General features: G+C 42.7%; 1 protein-coding gene across 2 annotated transcripts in view; it reads left to right on the top strand.

Moving 5' to 3' along the window:
* The window catches only part of NUDT13 (nudix hydrolase 13), a 76,035-nt gene that overhangs the window by 40,278 nt on the left and 15,742 nt on the right, over positions 1-20,015 (top strand). For both annotated transcript variants that reach the window (XM_073596545.1, XM_073596546.1), the window contains 4 exons: positions 2,882-2,989; positions 7,842-7,948; positions 15,514-15,639; positions 19,549-19,660. In XM_073596545.1, coding sequence (XP_073452646.1) covers positions 2,882-2,989; positions 7,842-7,948; positions 15,514-15,639; positions 19,549-19,660 — 453 coding nt within the window. The remainder of the gene's footprint in view (positions 1-2,881; positions 2,990-7,841; positions 7,949-15,513; positions 15,640-19,548; positions 19,661-20,015) is intronic.

The following is a 20,015-nucleotide window of genomic DNA, read 5'->3' as shown; positions in this document are numbered from 1 at the left end:
CATCGGTGTGATGTTGCAGATGTCCCATGTCAGCTCTAAAACCGTGAACTGAGCAATCACATGGCCAATGATCACTGAGTTCTTGGCCAGCATAGAGCGTGACTGTCAATCATCATGCTACAGAACCCCAATCACCTGACTCCACCCAAATAAATAGGCTCTCCCAGCAGGCCAAGGGACCCAAGAAAATCCCTGCCCATTGGCTGAGACACCCCATTCATTCCTAATTTGTCCTTGCAATGCCCTTGTCTTATCTAATGTCACCAGATACCCGGCCATCCAGTGACAGAAGAGAGAAGTGCAGCAACTCCAGAATTGGCGTGAAATCAATTGACCTCCTATCAATTGGCCAAGGCAACTATCACTTGGCAAATAAATTTAATAGCAACCCTGCCTAAACATCAGGGTGCTACACAGGTGTTCAGCATTCCAGGCATATGTTCCTGAACTCTTAGGCCTGATTCACACCAATGCATTTTTCATGCTTTTTACATTTTGCAGATTTGAACTACAGTCCATTTAACATGGTTTCCTATGGAACACGTTCTGTAGTAAAATGCAAAAAGCACTAAAAATGCATAGGTGTGAGTCAAGCCTTAGGGCCACTCAGTACAGCATTCAGCCACAGTTTATTTCAGCCTGTTATAAAGTGGGCAATGGTGCTGGATGCCCAGAGTGCATAAGGCCTAGAGTGTATGTCAAGACAAAAAACCCCAAAAAACATACACAGTATATCTTTTCAATACGTGCACATTCCCCCATGTGTTATCCCTTTAAAGACCCTGTGAGTACAAAAAATGACCTGTTGATCTACCAGAAATGCACTCGGCTTCTAAAGGCTCGTACACACTATAAGAAAATCGGGCGAACATTTTCGTCCAAAGAATTTTTCGTACGATTTTCGTATAGTGTGTACACAACTTTGGACAGCCGATTCCGATTTCTCATACGAAAATTACCCAGGAGACAAACTCCAAAATTTTTATTGTACAGGAACAGAACAAATGATTTTTGTTTAATGTATACCGTTTTTGTGCAATTTCGTACAAGAAAATTCAGAAAATAAAGACTGCGCATGATCAGAAACAATAAACAACAAAAAAAAAAGCCTGTATCGTACGAGAATTTTCATAGGAATGTTCTTTTATTGGTTCCGATTTGCTGTGAAATAATGAGGTACAGTGAGGTACAAGCTTAAAGCTCCAGCCCTGCCCAGTTTTCTCTTGCCAAACTACTAAACCCGCCTACTTTCCCATCTCCACAACATAAAGGCTAATCATTCTGTAGTCCCAAAATAAGGACTGACAGGGCTAATTACTCTCCTTCAGATAACACAGGATCTGAGCATTGGCACTTATCAAGTAAATCTATAGAAAAACTTCTAGTGGTATATTAAACAGATGAAAAGGGAGCAAATAAGAGAACTTCATTGACAGGAGTTACTATATATATATATATATATATATATATATATATATATATATACATACTTTTCTGATTCTCAATGTTAGTCAGCTGATAGCATGAACTGGCACAGTAGTGTAGCACCCTCCTAGTTGGGCATTAAGATAGCAGTCAAATTTAGTTTTGCTCCTCTGTAGCCAGTGGAGCAGTGGTTGATTACTTTAGTCTTCTAAGCATTTCACAGGCTGCTGGTCTGATTACTTCCCACCCCATTCTAAAATGTTCTGGAATCACAGTGGGAGGAAAGGCAGAAGGGCAGTCTAAATATTCATGGGGACCCAGCCAGTCCCCAGGGAGGGGTGCCCAGAAGGTGGCTAGAGAGCTCATAAATAGTAGAAATTCTGAAGCTTGAAGCAGGAGTTGAGTTGGTCCCGGGTTCCATCCTGCAGGAGGAGACCCTGGCCAGAGGGGCCCCTGCCCCTAGGGGCATTCTGCTGAAAAGTTGCTGGAGGGTCGTCAAGATTCCATCTGTAGGATTGCTGGGGGGGCCTATTCAAAAGCCTGGATTTAAATTTTGGTTTGTAGAGCTCGTTGAAGAGTACCCGGTGGAAGTTGTAGGAGGGTGTCCAGCTGTCCTTTGGTATTGTGAGCTTGTTACACCCTCACTGAAGAGTGTCCTGTAAATTGACCAGATTTTGGAGGCTTAGTGACTGTGGGGAGTGCTCAGCTCTACAAGGAGGCCCTAGCTGATTACTCAGTCAGAAGAGATCATTGTGGGAACTTAATGTCATCTACCTTCTTGGCTTTATGACACAGACAAGCTGGCAGAAAAAAGTGTCTTCTATTTACTCAGAGTTCCTTTATTTGGGGTATCCTATGCTCCCCTCCCGCAAGTCAAACCTTTATTACAGCAGGAACTGCAGGCTTTGACATTTAATGATTGTGAATTAGTAACCTGCTCCAAGCTCAGACCAGTGATCATGTGACCTTTCATCTCTGACTTATTTTGTGGCTATAGTAAGTAAAAGTGTAGCTAAAGGCAAACTTTTTTAAAAAAAATTTTGGATAGAATAAAGGAGGGGTTATAACCCCTGTCAGTTTTTTTTGCCGTCTGTGTCCCCTTGGGGAAATTTCCTATCATTTTCTGTCCCGTAGCCAAGACAGGAAGTGAGGGAATCCTGGGGTGTCACCTGGATTACCAGAATTAGTATCCCCATTGGAAGATTTCCTCTCCATTAGTTTTCTTGTGTCTACCCAAAATTTGGGATTTTCTTTTATTTTCACTGATTTTATTTTCAATGATAACTGTAAACAGGACAAATCTCCCTAATAGTGGCACAGACAGCAATAAAAACTGACAGGGGTTCTAAATGCTCTCCACTCAATCCAAAACTAATAGCGCCTTTAATTACGCTATGGGACAAGACATTATCAAGTGCTAATAATAATTTTATAATACGCACTTTTTGCTTTATAGAGTTAATGAAAACCCTCAGCCAGCACGGAGCAGACAAGGTGACCTTAGAGGAGTCAGTTCTTGTTGGATGCTCAGAATCGTACACTGCGGAATTTGCACTGGACCTAGGTAAGTGGATTTTGTCGTTCTTCTATACATTTTGATGGAAAATGCAGATATGTTGTAAATGCCAAGTGAGATTATACTATCAATGTTTCTTCTGCATTGCATTTTCTGTTTTTCACAACTGCTATAAGGCTCCATTCACACGTGTACGACTCCAAGGTCATGCGAATTGGAGGGCAACTTTGACGCAATTTTGGAGGGGTGATACTTGGATGCAACTTTGGCTTTGACCAATGATAATGCACAACTGTCACACCTATAACATTCAGGTTTGACTTTTGAGGGTTAATGCACTCAAGTCGCATTAAAGTCAGACCAAAGTAGTGGAGGAACCTTTTTAAAGACTTTAAGTCGCACATATTTGAACGGTTGTCATTGAAAAACATGGGGTCCGACTTGTCATTCTAATTTAGTGTCTAAAGTTACATGACAAGTCGAATAAGTTTGAATTGAGCCTATGAGAACTATTTTTTTTTTTTTTTTACAGCATAAGCTTATTTTGTAGTTGATACTTAAACAATACAAATGTATGTTTATAAGAATTCCAGCTACATTATTGCCGTGTTACATTAAAACTGAACTCCAAAAATGTGACAAAATCTAATCTTGCAGTTGGCCCCAACCACACTGCAAAGGTTAAATGCTTCTTCAGTCCAGGGTTCGACCCAATACACACTATTAGATTTGTTTGCAAGTGTATATGAATATATGAATTATATCTTTTTTTTATACTTACGATTTAGAAAATCCTCTTCTGGCCATTGCCATGATGATTGTGGGCATGTAAAGCCCAATCGCAACCTCTTCCTGGATTAGCAATGAAGAGGTGCATGCTGGGTAACCAGCATGCACCTCTCCATCTCGCGCATGCGTGATGCTCCAGCGGCCGTAGCGCCCATTATTTACCAAGTTGCCATAACAACGGGCGGAAGGTCCCGCTCCGTCGTTATGGAAACCTAGATAGATCCGCCTTAAATCGTGTCATTTCCTGTCAGGAAATAGCGCAATTTTTTTGACACACTCCGGCCCACTGACCCCTGATAAATGATGACTCACATTCCCCAGGAGCACAGGCGAGGGAGGAAGTGATGTGGAGCGCCGCGGACCCAGAAGTGGCAGATTAGGAGCCACCACATAACAGGGCATTTCTGGTGAGTACAATTTTTTTTTTTTTTTTTTAATCCAAATGTTTGTTAATACTAGTAAATGACTGTGATAATGTAAAAATGTTTTTCAGGGTGGAACTCCGCTTTAAGAGTGTCAATTTGTATGCAATCAGACAGGCCCTTGCGCTACATGGTTTTGGTAAATCTGGAGACAAAAATCTGTAGAAAATCTAATAGTGTGTATGAGGCTTTAAAGCGATAAGGTATTATACTTACCTAATTCCTGGCTCCAGCAGACTCCCTTAATCCATGCGGCCTGTCCATCGCTGCTGCCTCAAGGCCACAGTCACGAACACACTTCCTCCACGTACAATGCGGGGTTAATAGCCCTGCATTGTATGTGACGATGCTGAGAGACTGCCCACAGCCTGTCCACAGACCAGAGCTTGGGGGAGAGGAGAACAGTGCTGGAGCCTCCTGCACCAAGGCGTAGGGTAAGTGATAAACCTTATCAATGCACACCTAGACAAAATAAGCATTTAACCTTGGGAGTGGGACAGAATTTGTCTACTTCCTGGAGATTGGTTATAATAAAATCGGGGGAATGATGGAATTTTTCTGTATCAGATGATGCTTTTTCTGATGTTAGGATCTTCCACTCAGTATTTTTATTCATGGAAAGGTTTTTAAAGCCCATCTGCGGGGAAAGAAAAAATGCTTCCCTGCAGTGGGGCTGTCCCCTCACTGCAAGAGTTAATGCTCCATTAGATCTCAGGGGAAAGGGGGGTGCAAAAAGCAATTAGACTTTCCTCTACTACATTATGGCAGTAGACTGTCCCGTGCTGTCTTCACATCCATTGCGGAACTATGGGCTCTGCATTGGACTTGATGACGTTGGAGGACCTGCAACCTCAAGAACATACCTCCCAACATTTTGAGATGGGAATGAGGGACACCTACCAGCAAATGTATGTAGGCATAGGACACGCCCCCTGACACACCCCCTTAAATGAGAATTAACCCAAAAAAAGGTTAATTAAATCCACAAGTGCTTTTTTTACAACTACTATTCCATTATATTGCCTTTTAAAATGTACAAATGCAGCAATTTAGAATTTGGATGAAAGGTTTAGCACTGGGAAACACTTTTTGAAAGATAAAAAGTGCATTTTATATACAGCTATATAGATCAGACCAAAATGAGGGATAAATGAGGGGGAAAGAGGGGCAGAGGGACATTGCTCCAAATCAGGGACAGTCCCTTGAAATCAGGGACAGTTGGGAGCTATGCTTAAGAACGTATGGGAGAAGAGGCTTCAGGGAGTGATCATTCAGCATGGAGGGAGCAAAGGGAGCGTCCTTTTGTGGGCTCCTAGACCTGAACAAGCATTTAACCCTTGCAGTGCAGGAATAGCCCCACTACAAGGCAGCATTGCTCAGCTTTAAAGTGCACCGTGCAAAAATATACAAAATTATATATCAAAAGCTTAGCTGTTTGGCATCAGAATTCATAGCATATAATCACACTATGACGGCAGTGTCACTCCAACAGAGATGAAGTCGTAAGACTCATTTAAAGAGAGAGTGCAGAACCTAACTAGTAAGATTTGCCATTTGTTGTAAACAAGGGTTGCGCTTACCCTACCCAATACATACTATTAATATATACACTCACAGCCACTTTATTAGGTACACCTTGCTAGTACCGGGTTGGACCCCCTTTTGCCTTCAGAACTGGCTACATTCTTCATGGCAAAGATTCAACAAGGTGTTGAAAACATTCCCCAGATATTTTGGTCCATATTGGATATTATAGTATCACGCAGTTGCTGCAGATTTGTCGGCTGCACATCCACGATGAGAATCTTCTGTTCCACCACATCCCAAATTCGCTCTATTGGATTGAGATCTGGTGACTGTGGAGGCCATTGGAGTACAGTGATCTCATTGTTATGTTCCAGAAACCAGTGGTGAGATGATTTGAGCTTTATGACATGGTGCATTATCCTGCTGGAAGTAGCTATCAGAAGACGGGTACATTGTAGTCATAAAGGGATGGACATGGTCAGCAACAATACTCAGGTAGGCCGTGGCATTTAAACGATGCTCCATTGGTACTAAGGGGCCCAAAGTGTGCCTAGAATATATCCCCCACACCATTGTACCACCAGCCTGAACCGTTGATACAAGGCAGGATGGATCCATGCTTTCATGTTGTTTAGGCCAAATTCTAACCCCACCATCTGAATGTTGCAGCTGAAATAGAGACTCGTCAGAACAAAGTTTTTTAAAATCTTCTATTGTCCAATTTTGGTGAGCCTGTGCAAATTGTAGCCTCAGTTTCCTGTTCTTAGCTGACAGGAGTGGCACCAGATGTGGTCTTCTGCTGCTGTAGCCCATCTGCTTCAAGGTTTGATGTGTTGTGCGTTCAGAGATGGTATTGTGCATACCTTGGTTGTAACGAGTGGTTATTTCAGTTACTGTTGCCGTTTTATTATCTTCAACCAGTCTGCCCATTTTCCTCTGACCTTTGATAAATAAATAAATAAATATTAACAAGGCATTTTCATCCACAAAACTTCTGCTCATTGGATATTTTCTCTTTTTCTGACATTCTCAGTAAACCCTAGAGATGGTTGTGCGTGAAAATCCCAGTAGATCAGCAGTTTTTAAAATACTCAGATCAGCCCGTCTGGCACCAACAACCATGCAACGTTCAAAGTCACTAAAATGCCCTTTCTTCCACATTCTGATGCTTGGTTTGAACTTCAGCAAGTCCTCTTCACCACGTCCTAGATGCCTAAATGTATTGAGTTGCTGCCATGTGATTGGTTGATTAGCAATTTGTGTTACCAAGCAATTGAACAGGTGTACCTAATAAGGTGGCCGGTGAGTGTAAATCCACACAATCAATAATTACTATATATCCAAATGTGTCAATAAAGTGCAATCAGTAACAAAATGCATACGAAAACAATAAAGTGCATAATGTCAGTGCAAACTCCAAAGTGACTAAGCAGCTATTCAATTCTTGTGAAGATGCTTTTAAACAAAAGATCTGTGTGCATCCAAAACTGTTCCACATTAATCCACCGTCTGTGCCCCCACCAGGGTATGCACTCACCCACCAATATTGACCCCCCTGAGTGTACACTGAGGTAGGTCATACAGGCTTTAGACCACTTTATGTGCTGTATCACCTTCCAGGAACTATGAATCCATACATCCACAGGAACCTAGGGAAGAAAGACCATGGAAAACATCATAGAGTAACTCTATTTATTAAAACCCATAAAAGAATAAAAAATGTATCCACTCACGAATCTATTGCTTATCCTGGTACCTAGAATGATCTGCCAGCGCACAGAGCAAGCGCCGCTGCTCCATTCTTCCCCCATATTATAAGGTGTACGAGTCCACGGGGTCTCAAACTGGTGGCCCTCCAGCTGTTGAGAAACTACAAGTCCCATCATGCCTCTGCCTGTGGGAGTCATGCTTGTAACTGTCAGCCGTGCAATGCCTCATGGGACTTGTAGTTTCACAACAGCTGTAGGGCTGCCAGTTTGAGACCCCTGTGACCATTTAAGAGCAGCAGTGACCCAGTCTAATACTATTTATTTTTTGCGATTTAGTGATTTGACACTATTTTGTTTTAGGCCAGTAAGATTTGCTTATCCTGATGACCCTGTGTTACATCGATGTGCATATTGTCCTCTGCCTTATAATTGGTATATGTTCATTTTTCCTAGGGAACCTGGAACAATCCAATTTGGAGAAAGAATTATCAGGAAAGTTTACAGATTTCCGTAAAGCTATTGTGAAAATTGATGGAAGAGATGGATCCTTGTTGTCTCGGGTATTTCATTCATGTTCATATTTTGCTTTTTTCTGAACACCTTTTATTATTTTGTTCATTTTCATATCCAATATTTAGCTGGATTGCACAAGTATTGTATTCCTAGGATATCCCTGGGTATAAAGAATCCATTCATCCATTTATCCAACCTGGAATGGCTTTCTTCCGGTAATGCGGGTAACCTATAGAAAAGAAATTTGCTTCCCAGTTCTGTATCACATACATGGGCACAAACTGACCAATGAGTGTGCACAGATGAGGTCAGTGCATGATAATCTGACCAATGGTTTTGTTCTACATTCAAATGCACATCCACTGGATTATTCAGGCCACATTCAGACAATTGGAAAAGGAAGTTCTTCAATATTATAGGCTCAGTTCACAAAACGAACACTCAGGGATACAAATCTCTTTTTCGGCCATTTTACTGTAATTTTTAAATTTCATTGGACTCACTAAAAACTTTTTTTTTTTTAAATAATCCTTATCCCTGTATAAAGTTTTGTGAATTGAGTGTCTTACCTGTATTTACTGTCAACTACCAACATAAATGGACAACTGTTGTTCTCAAGTGTCTTATGCCCCGTACACACGGTCGGACATTGTTCGGACATTCCGACAACAAAATCCTAGGATTTTTTCCGACGGATGTTGGCTCAAACTTGTCTTGCATACACACGGTCACACAAAGTTGTCGGAAAATCCGATCGTTCTGAACGCGGTGACGTAAAACACGTACGTCGGGACCATAAACGGGGCAGTAGCCAATAGCTTTCATCTCTTTATTTATTCTGAGCATGCGTGGCACTTTGTCCGTCGGATTTGTGTACACACGATCGGAATTTCCGACAACGGATTTTGTTGTCGGAAAATTTTATCTCCTGCTCTCCAACTTTGTGTGTTGGAAAATCCGATGGAAAATGTCCGATGGAGCCCACACATGGTCGGAATTTCCGACAACACGCTCCGATCGGACATTTTCCATCGGAAAATCCGATCGTGTGTACGGGGCATTAGAGTGTTTCCTTAACCACTTGCCCATTGGCACTTACACCCCCTTCCTGCCAAGGCCATTTTTTCAGCTTTCAGCGCTGTTGCACTTTGAATGACAATTGCGTGGTCATGCAACACTGTACCTAAACAAATTTTTTATCATTTTCTTCACACAAATAGAGCTTTCTTTTGGTGGTATTTAATCATTGCTGGGTTATTTATTTTTTTACAAAAAAAAAAAAAAAAGACCAAAAATTTTGAAAAAAAAAATGTTTTTTTACCTTTTTTCTGTCAGTAAATTTTGTAACTAAGAAATTTTTCGCCTTCACTGATGTGCCCTGATGAGGCAGCACTGATAGGCTGAACTGGTGGGCATAGATGAGGTGGCACTTGTGGCACTGATGAGGAGGCACTAATATGCTGCACTTATGGGCACTAATAGGTGCCACTGATATGTGGCACTGATGGGCACTGGTAGGCGGCACTGGTAGGCACTGATTGGCATTGATGGGTGGCACTGATGGGCATTACTGATGGGCACTGATGGGTGGCACTGATGGGCATTACTGATGGGCATTGATTGACAGAAGTGATGGGCACCACTGATAGGCGGCACTGATTGCCAGCACTGACTGGCATTGCTAATGGGCACTAATTGGTGGCAGTTGTGGGCAGTGGTGGGCACTGATTGCTGGCATTGTTGGGTAATGGTGGGCACTGATTTGTGACACTATATTGCTATATTGTAATCAGGACACTGATGGAGTTACACAAGCAGATACAGCAACAGTTTTTCTTTCCTTTTGGGATACAGGTTTTAGATGAATAAGATAAAGTCATTGTAAGCACCCCTTCAGTGATAAATGGTTTGTCACATCCCTCAAACTGATACATTTACAGGAAAGGTTCTGTTGAAAACCAACAAACTTACTGGCCAGATCACCAGATAAAAATAAAGGAAAGAAAGCCTAAAAAAGAAAACTGATGCAGCCACCACATCTAAGAATTGTTAAGCTGCAATATAATAAATGTTTGCTTTTGGATTTAATACTGCTTTAACACAACATGTGCTACTGGCTGATTACCAGGTGAAAATAAGGGAATGAAGCTTGAAAAAATGAAAACGAATGCAGCCCTCACATCCAATGATTGGTAAGCTACAATTTTTTTGGGAAAAAAAAAAGCTACAATACATTACATCTTTATTTTTTGGGTTTAGTTACACTTTAACTGCTTCCAGACCACCTGCCCACAATGTACTGCCGATGGGCGGACCGTACAGGCACAGTGACATACTGGCCGCCTGTTTCAGGGTTTAGGGTGCGCACCCCCCCTTCCCCTGCTTACACTCGCTGTGATTGTACACAGCAGGAGTTTGTCAACAGGTTCCAGCCAATGATTCATGGCCGGGACCTGCTGATCAGCTGTGTCCAATCACAGCCCAGAGCCCTGTGTATTTAATCAACGCAGGGCTCCGTACAGAGGAAACAATCTTTCTGCTTCTTCTCCCTGCAAAACAGGGAGAAGAAACAAGGAGTTCTTTAGTAAAGAGCGACACACTTTGCACAAATTAACACTTGTTAGGCACACATTTAACCCCTTCCCAGCCAGTGTGATTACTACACTGATAGTGTATAGAATTATCACTGTATTAGTAGTGTCACTGGTGATGTTAGTGTCAGATTGTCTGCCACACTCTCACAGTCCCATTATAAGTCACTGATCACCGCCATTAGTAGTATATAAAAAAAAAAACTATATGCACGATAGTTTGTAGATGCTATAACTTTCACACAAACCAATCAATACCAAACCAATATACTTACTGGGATTTTTTTTTTTTACCAAAGATATGTAACAGAATACATTTTGGCCAAAATGTATGTAGAAATTTTTAAATTTTTTTATTGTATATGTTTTTAGCAGAAAGTACCACCAAAAGAAAGCTCTATTTGTGTGAAAAGAAAATATACATTTTTGTTTGGGTACAGCATAGCATGACCGTGTAATTACCAGTTAAAGTAACGCAATGATAAATAACAAAAAATGGCCTGGTCATGAAGGGGTGAAATCTTCTGGAGCTAAGGGGGTTTAGAAGATATTTACTATAGTAGCAGCCAGTGACATCAATTGAGAGAGCCGTGCCGCGACCATGACTCCCACGCACATGTGTGGGAGTGACATCATTGCGGCTCGGCCAGTCAAACTGCCGAAGTCTATGCACCGGGAAGGAAGACCGGGTGAAGATGGAAGCCATGTCAGCGGCGACATTGCACCATTGGAGGGCTTCTTTCTAAGGTAAGTCTTTCATAATGTGCTAGTATGTGATGCACTTAAAGCGAAATTCCACTAGTTTTTCAGTTTATTAAAAGTCAGCAGCTACAAAAAAGTGTAGCAGCTGATTTTTATTAAACACACACTCACCTGTCCCACGGTACAGCGATGCGGCTGCCCGAAGCCTCCGTTCTCTCCCCCACCTCTCCGCAGCGCCAGCATCCCTAGTCTGGGCACCCGGCTGTGATAGCTTGCGGCTTCACAGCCGGGTGCGCACTGCGCATGCGCGAGTCACGCTGCTCTGTCCTGAATGGCTGAGCAATCTTATGGGACCTGTGACGTGTCCCAGAGGATTGCAGGGAGGGAGGGGGGAGAGGAGGAGTCGCCTAGACGGCGCGGGAAGAAGTGGGAGCTGGGTATCTGTCAAAACTAGGTACCCACCCCCCCACCCCCCCCCAAAAAAAATGAAATGCCGAATGTCAGGGGGTTAGGACTACTTAAAGCGGAAGTTCCACTTTTGGGTGGCAGTCTGCTTTAACTTGCAGGGAGAGGATTTTTTTTCCTTTCTTTTTCGCGGTTTACTACCACTTTAAAGGCATGCATCCTTCTTATTTCAATATACAATCATTCATTTGCATTTATGGGTGCCATTTATAGGCCAATCAGATAAATGGCAGTTTGTTTATAAAGCACTTGAAGAGTGATTGGTGAATTCTCTCAGATTTGTTATGCCAGCAATCCAGGGAATCTGAAACTGATCTACTTCACCAATCTAGTTCCCATGGCCAGATATCAATATCAGACAAACTGGTAAAAGGGTCCTTTGCAACCCTTTCAGGGGTCTCAAACTGGCGGCCCTCCAGCTGTTGCAAAACTCCAAGTCCCATCATGCCTCTGCCTGTGGGAGTCATGCTTGTAACTATCAGCCTTGCAATGCCTCATGGGACTTGTAGTTTTGCAACAGCTGGAGGGCCACCAGTTTGAGACCCAGTGCTGGCTGAAAATGTTTATCTTGAACCCCATTAGCTTTTTTATCTGACACAGAAAATATGTAGCAATAGAGTGTTTGCAGTTACCAGACAATAAGTAGTATACTTGAGATTCTCCTTTATGTTCTGTAGCTGAGAGAGGCTGAAAAGTGTCTCCATTGAATAACAGCTGTGCTGACAAACGCATGTTCAATCTTCAGATCCTAAGCTTCACAAAATGACCCCATCTGAACCTGTTCTGAAGTACAGTCTTGCCATGGGGACTTCAATAAGAGGGCAGATCATTGCTAAACTGTGAAACAAAGAAGATTCACACAAGTGTGAATGTTCAGTTTTGACCACAGTGATAAGAAAATTCGAAGGAGCAAGATGCAAAATTTTTCTAGAGAAAACAAAATTTCTAAAGGCCCATACACACGACCAGATTATCGGACAAATTTTCATCCGATTTTTTTATGCTGCTAATCGAATATCGAAAGTGAAGAGGTTACTCACCATATGAAAATTCTCATACGACAGAATTCATTGTCAGAAGGGATGAATTTTTTTTTTTTTTTATGTGTTCTTTCGTTTCTGAGCATGCGTAGTCTTGCTCTTGCAATTTTTTTTCAGCCGATAACTCTACTAATTAAACGAAAATCTGACGTTGTTTACTTCCGATTTTCTGATCATGTGTACGGGCCTTAACAGAGAAGTACTTTTGGATGACGTTTGTCAAGTCATTAAATGTACTGAGAGTTTTCATAGGAATATTTAAATGAACATTTGTTAAAAAATCTATTAGGTCTCTTTCAGACAGGCAGCAGTGCTTGCCATTGTAAAATATAAATACACTCACGCCAATAGTGCGAAAATATATACAAAAGTGAAAATTAATAATCTAGTACTTGCAGCTGCTGTTCCAAATCTAGTGGTTAAAGCAATCATATACAGTCAGCAAGAGTGATGTGCTTACTGCCCTCTAAAAAGCAATCTGCAGTAGATCGCTACTTATGCAGCGTACACACGAGCGGACTTTTCGACCAGACTGGTCCGACGAACCAAGTCTGGCAGACAATCCAATCATGTGTGGGCTTCATCGGGCTTTTCCAGTCGAAAATCTGACGGACTTTAGATTTGAAACATGCTTCAAATCTTTCCGACGGACTCGAGTCCGGTCGAAAAATCCGCTCGTCTGTATGCTAGTCCGACGGACGAAAACCAACGCTAGGGCAGCTACTGGCTATCAACTTCCTTATTTTAGTCCGGTCGTACATCATCTTGTACGAATCCTTAGGACTTTGGTGTGATCGTGTGTAGGAAAGTCCGTCCGTTCAAAAGTCCATCGGAAGTCCGTCAAAAGTCTGACGAAAGTCCGCCGGAAGGGCCGTCGGACTTTTGTTGCCGAAAAGTCCGCTCGTGTGTACACGGCCTTAGAGGGCATTTTAGCAGCAATCCTGCTACCTTCTGAATGCCTGTTTTTTCCCATCTCAAGGGGGGTATGTAGTAAAAAGATTACAGAGCAACAGCAAGCCATGTGTTTCCGACGCTCTCCCATTGAATTCAGTGCCTGCTGCCTGCAATGCCACCTGTCAAACTCTGCAACCTGAATTAAAAATGCCACAAAGCATCGCAGCCCTGGCATGTGTACAGCCCTATCAGACTGTAATGTTAGCATTTGGGTGGGCGGCAAAACTGTGGCTCATTCGCTTGTTTTCCCTCCTCCCAGCCACCCCTCTAAAAGAGTCCTTAAGCTCCTTTCACATGGGGCAGACTCCGCCAGGAGTCCATCTGCTCAGCGGGGAATCCCGCTGATTCCCGCTGAGCAGGCGGATGATAGGTCCATGTATGCTACGCTTATGCAGAATGAACATAGATATAGCCCATTCTCCTCTATGGGCAGTCAGATGTAACAGCCTGCCCGTTTACACCCGACTGCCATTTGATCCAATCCACCAGACGGATGGGGAATGGATCCCCCATCTGTCTGTTTTTAGCGGAAAGGTTCAGATTGGATGTTGGCGGGTGTCAATGGACACATGTCTGTTGATTTCTGCCGCTCCATAGAGGTCAATGGGTGGTCTGATCGGGTCTGCTTAAAAAAATGGACAGGAAGACCTGGTAGGTCTGCCCGTTTGAAAGGCCTCTTGGTGTATGGCCAGTGTTGGGATTCAGAAAGCATTTTTTTTTTTTTTTTTTTTTTTGCCGCTACTCACAAACTGGAGGTGGAAGGGTTTTTATTAAACAAGGCTGAAGCAGCACAGGTCCTCATTAAACTCCTTGTTAGGTGGCACCCAGACAAGTGCCCGGCCCTCAAAAGACTCAAGCCGCTCTACACAAGGGTCCTCTGCATTCCCTGTTTGCAGGTATGTAAATAGACTTCCACATTGCCCTGTTAAATAAGACTATCAGGTCACACTGAATCATATTGAGTATCAGGCACGTCCTGGAGATGTTCCTTTCTATATGATGGATATTTTACAAGTTCTAACGAAGGGGACGGTGAAGGTGCCTCCGGGGGGAGTTATACCAGTATCTTCACCGTGACTTTCTTCCTTGAGGTCTACAGACTTGCTGTAACAGACGCGCAATACAGCCAGAAGCAGATATTTTCTTTAATAGCTTTATACCATGTGAGGAGCAGGTCTAACTCACCTCTTGCCCAGACATGTTGGAGAGCAGTCCGCTTTGCTGAACCCAAATGTCCATGATAGGCTTTGACAGGGATCATCAGTTGTAATCTAACAAGCATTGCCACAGGCTGGAAACACTTTCTGCAGTCAAAGGATGTTTATTTATTTTCTTTTTTTCTTTTGTTAAGGGCACATTCACACTGGGGCGGTGAGAGCCTCGGCGCTTTACCGCCATTTTTACAATTTTTACCGCCATTTTAACTGTGCTTTTCGGCTGCTAGTGGGGCTCTTGTAACCCCTGCTAGCAGCCGAAGGGATTAATAGCACCCGCAAAGCACCACATTCATTTCAGTGGGCAGGGGCATTTTAAGAGTGGTGTATACTCACCATGCACATTACGATCTGACGCATGTGTGGGAGAGGTGACATCACTCTCACACATGCGCAGGAGTGCAGTCAGCTCGTCATTGCTGAACTTCTACACTGAGCTGCGCGTGCACAGCTCAGTCTACAGTGGTGGACAGGCAGGTAAGCCACTTTAATGTAGAGGGGACATGGAATGTCTCTTCTGTATTCAAAGTCCTGTCAATTTTTTATTTTTGGCATTAAAGTTCCAATTTAAGGAATGTTTCAATTGATAGGTGTGGTTTAAATTTAAAATGGTCTACCGTTTACCTTATGCTGCTCTCCAATACAGGGACAGGCTCTTCTTCGTTGGCATGAAAATAATCAATTCTGCAGCAAATCAGGAGAACCCACCCAGAAAAATGTGTCTGGCAGTAAGCGAGTTTGCAGTTCTAATGGAATGATCTATTACCCCCAGGTGAGTTAGCATGCAGGTCATGTGGGGGGACAATGCAAAGATGAACAGACTGAAAACTATATTGTTCTAAGAAATTGCAATGAATAAAGTGACACGGGGCTCAGTGATAGGCCTTTTATAGTACAAAGAGCTGTGATTTGCCTTTGGCTTAAGCATTCTTATAAAAATGTCATTACTATATGCTATAATGTCATCCTGATACACACATTACAATGTTCCTTGTTTTTGTAGGATAGTTGCTTGTTATACTTTCAGCAAGGATTCTGTATTTATTCATATTGATCATTGGTATTTCTGAAAAACACTCCCAGTGTTTAATGTTAAAATCCTGCATGGTATATCAGTGCTGCTAGATTTCCAGCGGAATATAAACACCACAATCTGTCCACAGCTAAAGGGGTGAGATACATAAACACTAATGCCCTGTACACACGATCGGACATTAAACGGACTTTCCGACAACAAAATCCATGGATTTTTTTCTGATGGATGTTGGCTCAAACTTGTCTCGCATACACACGGTCACACAAAGTTGTCGGAAAATCCGATCGTTCTGAACGCGGTGACGTAAAAAACACGTACGTCGGGACTATAAACAGGGCAGTAGCCAATAACCTTTGTCTCTTAATTTATTCTGAGCATGCGTGGCACTTTGTGCGTTGGATTTTCGACAACGGATTTTGTTGTCGGAAAATTTTATAGCAGGCTCTCAAACTTTGTGTGTTGGAAATTCCTATGGAAAATGTGTGATGGAGCCTACACACGGTCGGAATTTCCGACAACAAGGTCCTATCACACATTTTCCATTGGAAAATCCAACGTGTGTACAGGGCATAAGGCTTGATTCACACCTATACATTTTTAATGCTTTTCGCATTTTGCTCTACAGAACGTGTTCCATAGGAAACCATGTTAAATGAGCTGTAGTGCAAATCTGCAAAATGCAAAAAGCACTAAAAATGCATAGGTGTGAATCAAGCCTAAGGATGAGCTCAGGCGTGTTCACAACTCCACGTACCCGCGGCCGCCAGGAAGCCGACACTCTGCAGCGCTAATCATAGGTAGTGAGACATTTCCTGATCTGTGCAGCCGCGGATTGGGAAATGTTTCACTGCCTGTGATTAGCGCTGCAGAGTGTCAGCGCCCGCGGGGGGGGTGGGGGGGTTTACTAAAACTGGAGCACTCAGAATCTGGTGCAGCTGTGCATGGTAGCCAATCAGCTTCTAACTTCAGCTTGCTGAATTAAAGGAGAAGTATAGCCAAAGCTATTTTTGCTATATTTCCCATATATATGGATCACAGGAGTGCAGTTTGTTCTGTACTCCTGTGAACCGGTTTCAGCCAACAGTGGGCTGTCAGCTGACATCATTTAGCCAGTCCAGGCTCAGGAAAGATCCCAACTACAGTTGGGATCCACCCTAGGGTTGCCACCTCATCCCTTTAAACCCAAACACATATGAATTACACGGGTTCTGAGGCTAATATAATGCAAATAAGGCACAGAGTGAGTTTAATTACCACCCTAATCAGCCACAGAACCTGTGTAATTAATATATGTTCAGTTTTAAAGGGATGAGGTGGCAACTCTAATCCACCTAGATGCCTGAACCGGCAGCCAGCCTGAGCCAGCCCCTCCACAGCCCGGTGCTCCAGTGAGCACTGGAGGGGCAGAGCAGAGAGCTGGTGACTGACAGTCAATGCTCTCTGCTCAGAGTGGAGGGGCAGAACTGAGCGATCAGTAGTGTTTGATCGCTCAGTTGTCGAGGTATAGCCAGGGGGACACACAGCTGCAGCTGTGATTGGTGCTGCAGCCATCTAGGTGAGTGATTTTTTTTTTTTTTTTTTGGGGGGGGGGGTATTCCTGAACTTCTCTTTAAGTTTTTAAAAAAAAACCTGGAAGCTGATTGGTTTTTATGCAGCTCTGCACAAGATTTTGCACGCTCCAGTTTTAGTAAATCCCCCCCCCCACGCGCCTTTCCCGCTGTGCAAAGATGATGTTGTTTGACCTACTTATTGAAATCAATGATGGATTCTTGATAACCACATAGAATCAATGAAGGATTTTTGATGCCCTGCAAAGAATCAATGGGGGATTCTTAAAAACCGCATAGAATCAATGGGGGATTCTTGATAACCAAATAAAATCAATGGGGGATTCTTGATAACTGCATAGAATCAATGGGGGATTCTTGATAACCACATAAAATCAATGGGGGATTCTTGATAAACTCACTGAATAAAGGGGGGATCCTTGATAATCATATAGACCCAATGGGGGATCCTTGATAATCACATAGACCCAATGGGGGATCCTTGATAATCACATAGACCCAATGGGGGATCCTTGATAATCACATAGACCCAATGGGGGATCCTTGATAATCATATAGATCCAATGGGGGATCCTTGATAATCATATAGACCCAATGGGGGATCCTTGATAATCATTTAGACCCAATAGGGGATCCTTGATAATCATATAGACCCAATGGGGGATCCTTGATAATCATTTAGACCCAATAGGGGATCCTTGATAATCATATAGACCCAATAGGGGATCCTTGATAATCATATAGACCCAATGGGGGATCCTTGATAACCACACAGAATCAATGAGGGATTCTTGAGAACCGCATAGAATTAATGGGCGATTCTTGATAACCACGTAGACTCAATGGGAGATTGTTGATAACCACAGAGTAACAACAGGGGATTCTTGATAACTGAATAGAATCAATGAGGGGTTCTTTGATAACCACATTGTGTCAATGAGGGATACTTGCATAGAACTAATGAGGGATTCTTGATACTTGCATAGAACAGGAACATTTGGCAGGAGTTCACAGAGCATTCAAAGAGAAAAGTGTTAATGAAAAAGCGGGATGTAGACTGCATGTGATGCCCTCTCATTCTGAAAATGCCATTTCTCTGAATGTCATCCTGATCTAATTTGAGTTATTGACCCAAAACAAGCAAGCAGGTCAGGAATTCTGGACTTCACTTTCTGCATGTTTGATTTAAGTTCAGTAAATCAGAAAGTACTGAAGGCATAAGACTGCCAGTCAGAAAGCATTTTCACATGCAGTTCTGCAGCCACCTTTTATATATTGTTGTTATGACAGGGTCATGTTAAAGCTGAACCCCAGGGAAAGTAAAAATGCTCCCTTGCAGTAGGGCAGCCCCCCACACATCAAGGGATATATGCTCATTCAGGTCTACGGGTCGACAAAAAGCAGTTTGACCTACCAAAACCTCCACTCCCACAGGCTCCCTCCAGGCTGCAATCCTGTTCCCTGCAGCCTCTTTTTTCTTATCTTTCGGAAGCTGCAGGTGCTCTGTCATCAAGTCCAGTGTAGAGCCCATAGCCCTGCATTGAACCTGAGGACTCTATGGCACAGGTCCCTGCAGGAGGGTAAGGCAATAAAGGAGAGTGTCAGCTGCCTGGGGTGGGGTGTCAGGTAAGTAAAACTGCTTTTTGTGGCCCCCCTAGGCCTAACCAAACAATAAATCCACACTGCATGAGACCATTATTCCTTTCCCTATAAAAAGACAATCTCCATATTTGTCTCAGTACAGGACTCCTTTAAGAATACTAAAATGTAAAGCATTAATACTTGGTGTTTTTACACCTTTGTTTAGTATGTTGAAGACAGAAACTCTTTAACATAGGCCACTGTGTCTTATCTAAACAGGCCTGATGTGTTCTTCATACTGCCTGGGAATAATTAGTAGCAATCAATAGCTAACTTATAGAACAAATAGTTCTCCAATGGTGTAAGCTATACAGTATCTCAAAACTGCTACTCACTCAGCAAGCGATCAAAGTCAGTTTAGTGGTGTGGTTGAGCTATTAGAAATTTCCAATGTAGCTTAAGGGAAGGACTGACTTTGCATTTCATTGTGTTTTAGATGTCTCCAGTAGTCATCACCCTAGTGTCTTGTGGAAACCGTTGCTTGCTTGCTCACCAGGAGACCTTCCCACCTGGGATGTACACAGCCCTGGCAGGCTTCTGTGAAATTGGTAAAGAATTTCCCTAAACAACATAAGCTATAATAGTGTGATTCTACAGCAGACAATAGTCTATTTTCACAAGCACACTATACGTTAGTATTGTAACATTTTCCCAATAAAACTGTTTGACAAGGCTTCCACATTTTTACTTGCTTACTGTTGCACATTTGATTGTGTTTCATGTGTAGATTTTCTAACACCTGTTCTAGTGGTCATTTGCATATAAAAAAAAAATCAGTATTTCCTATATAAAGTGGTTCCAAAAGGCAGAAGGTTTTTTTACCTTTAGCCTGGGTTCACACTGTAGCGAACACAGATATCGCATGTGATTCGCACCCACACTACGGTAACGATCGCATGCAAT

Source organism: Aquarana catesbeiana, linkage group LG08 (assembly GCF_042186555.1).
Source record: "Aquarana catesbeiana isolate 2022-GZ linkage group LG08, ASM4218655v1, whole genome shotgun sequence".
NCBI classification, from domain to species: Eukaryota; Metazoa; Chordata; class Amphibia; order Anura; family Ranidae; genus Aquarana; species Aquarana catesbeiana.
The sequence above is the reverse complement of the archived record's forward strand: the minus strand, read 5'-3'. Positions and strand labels throughout refer to the sequence as shown.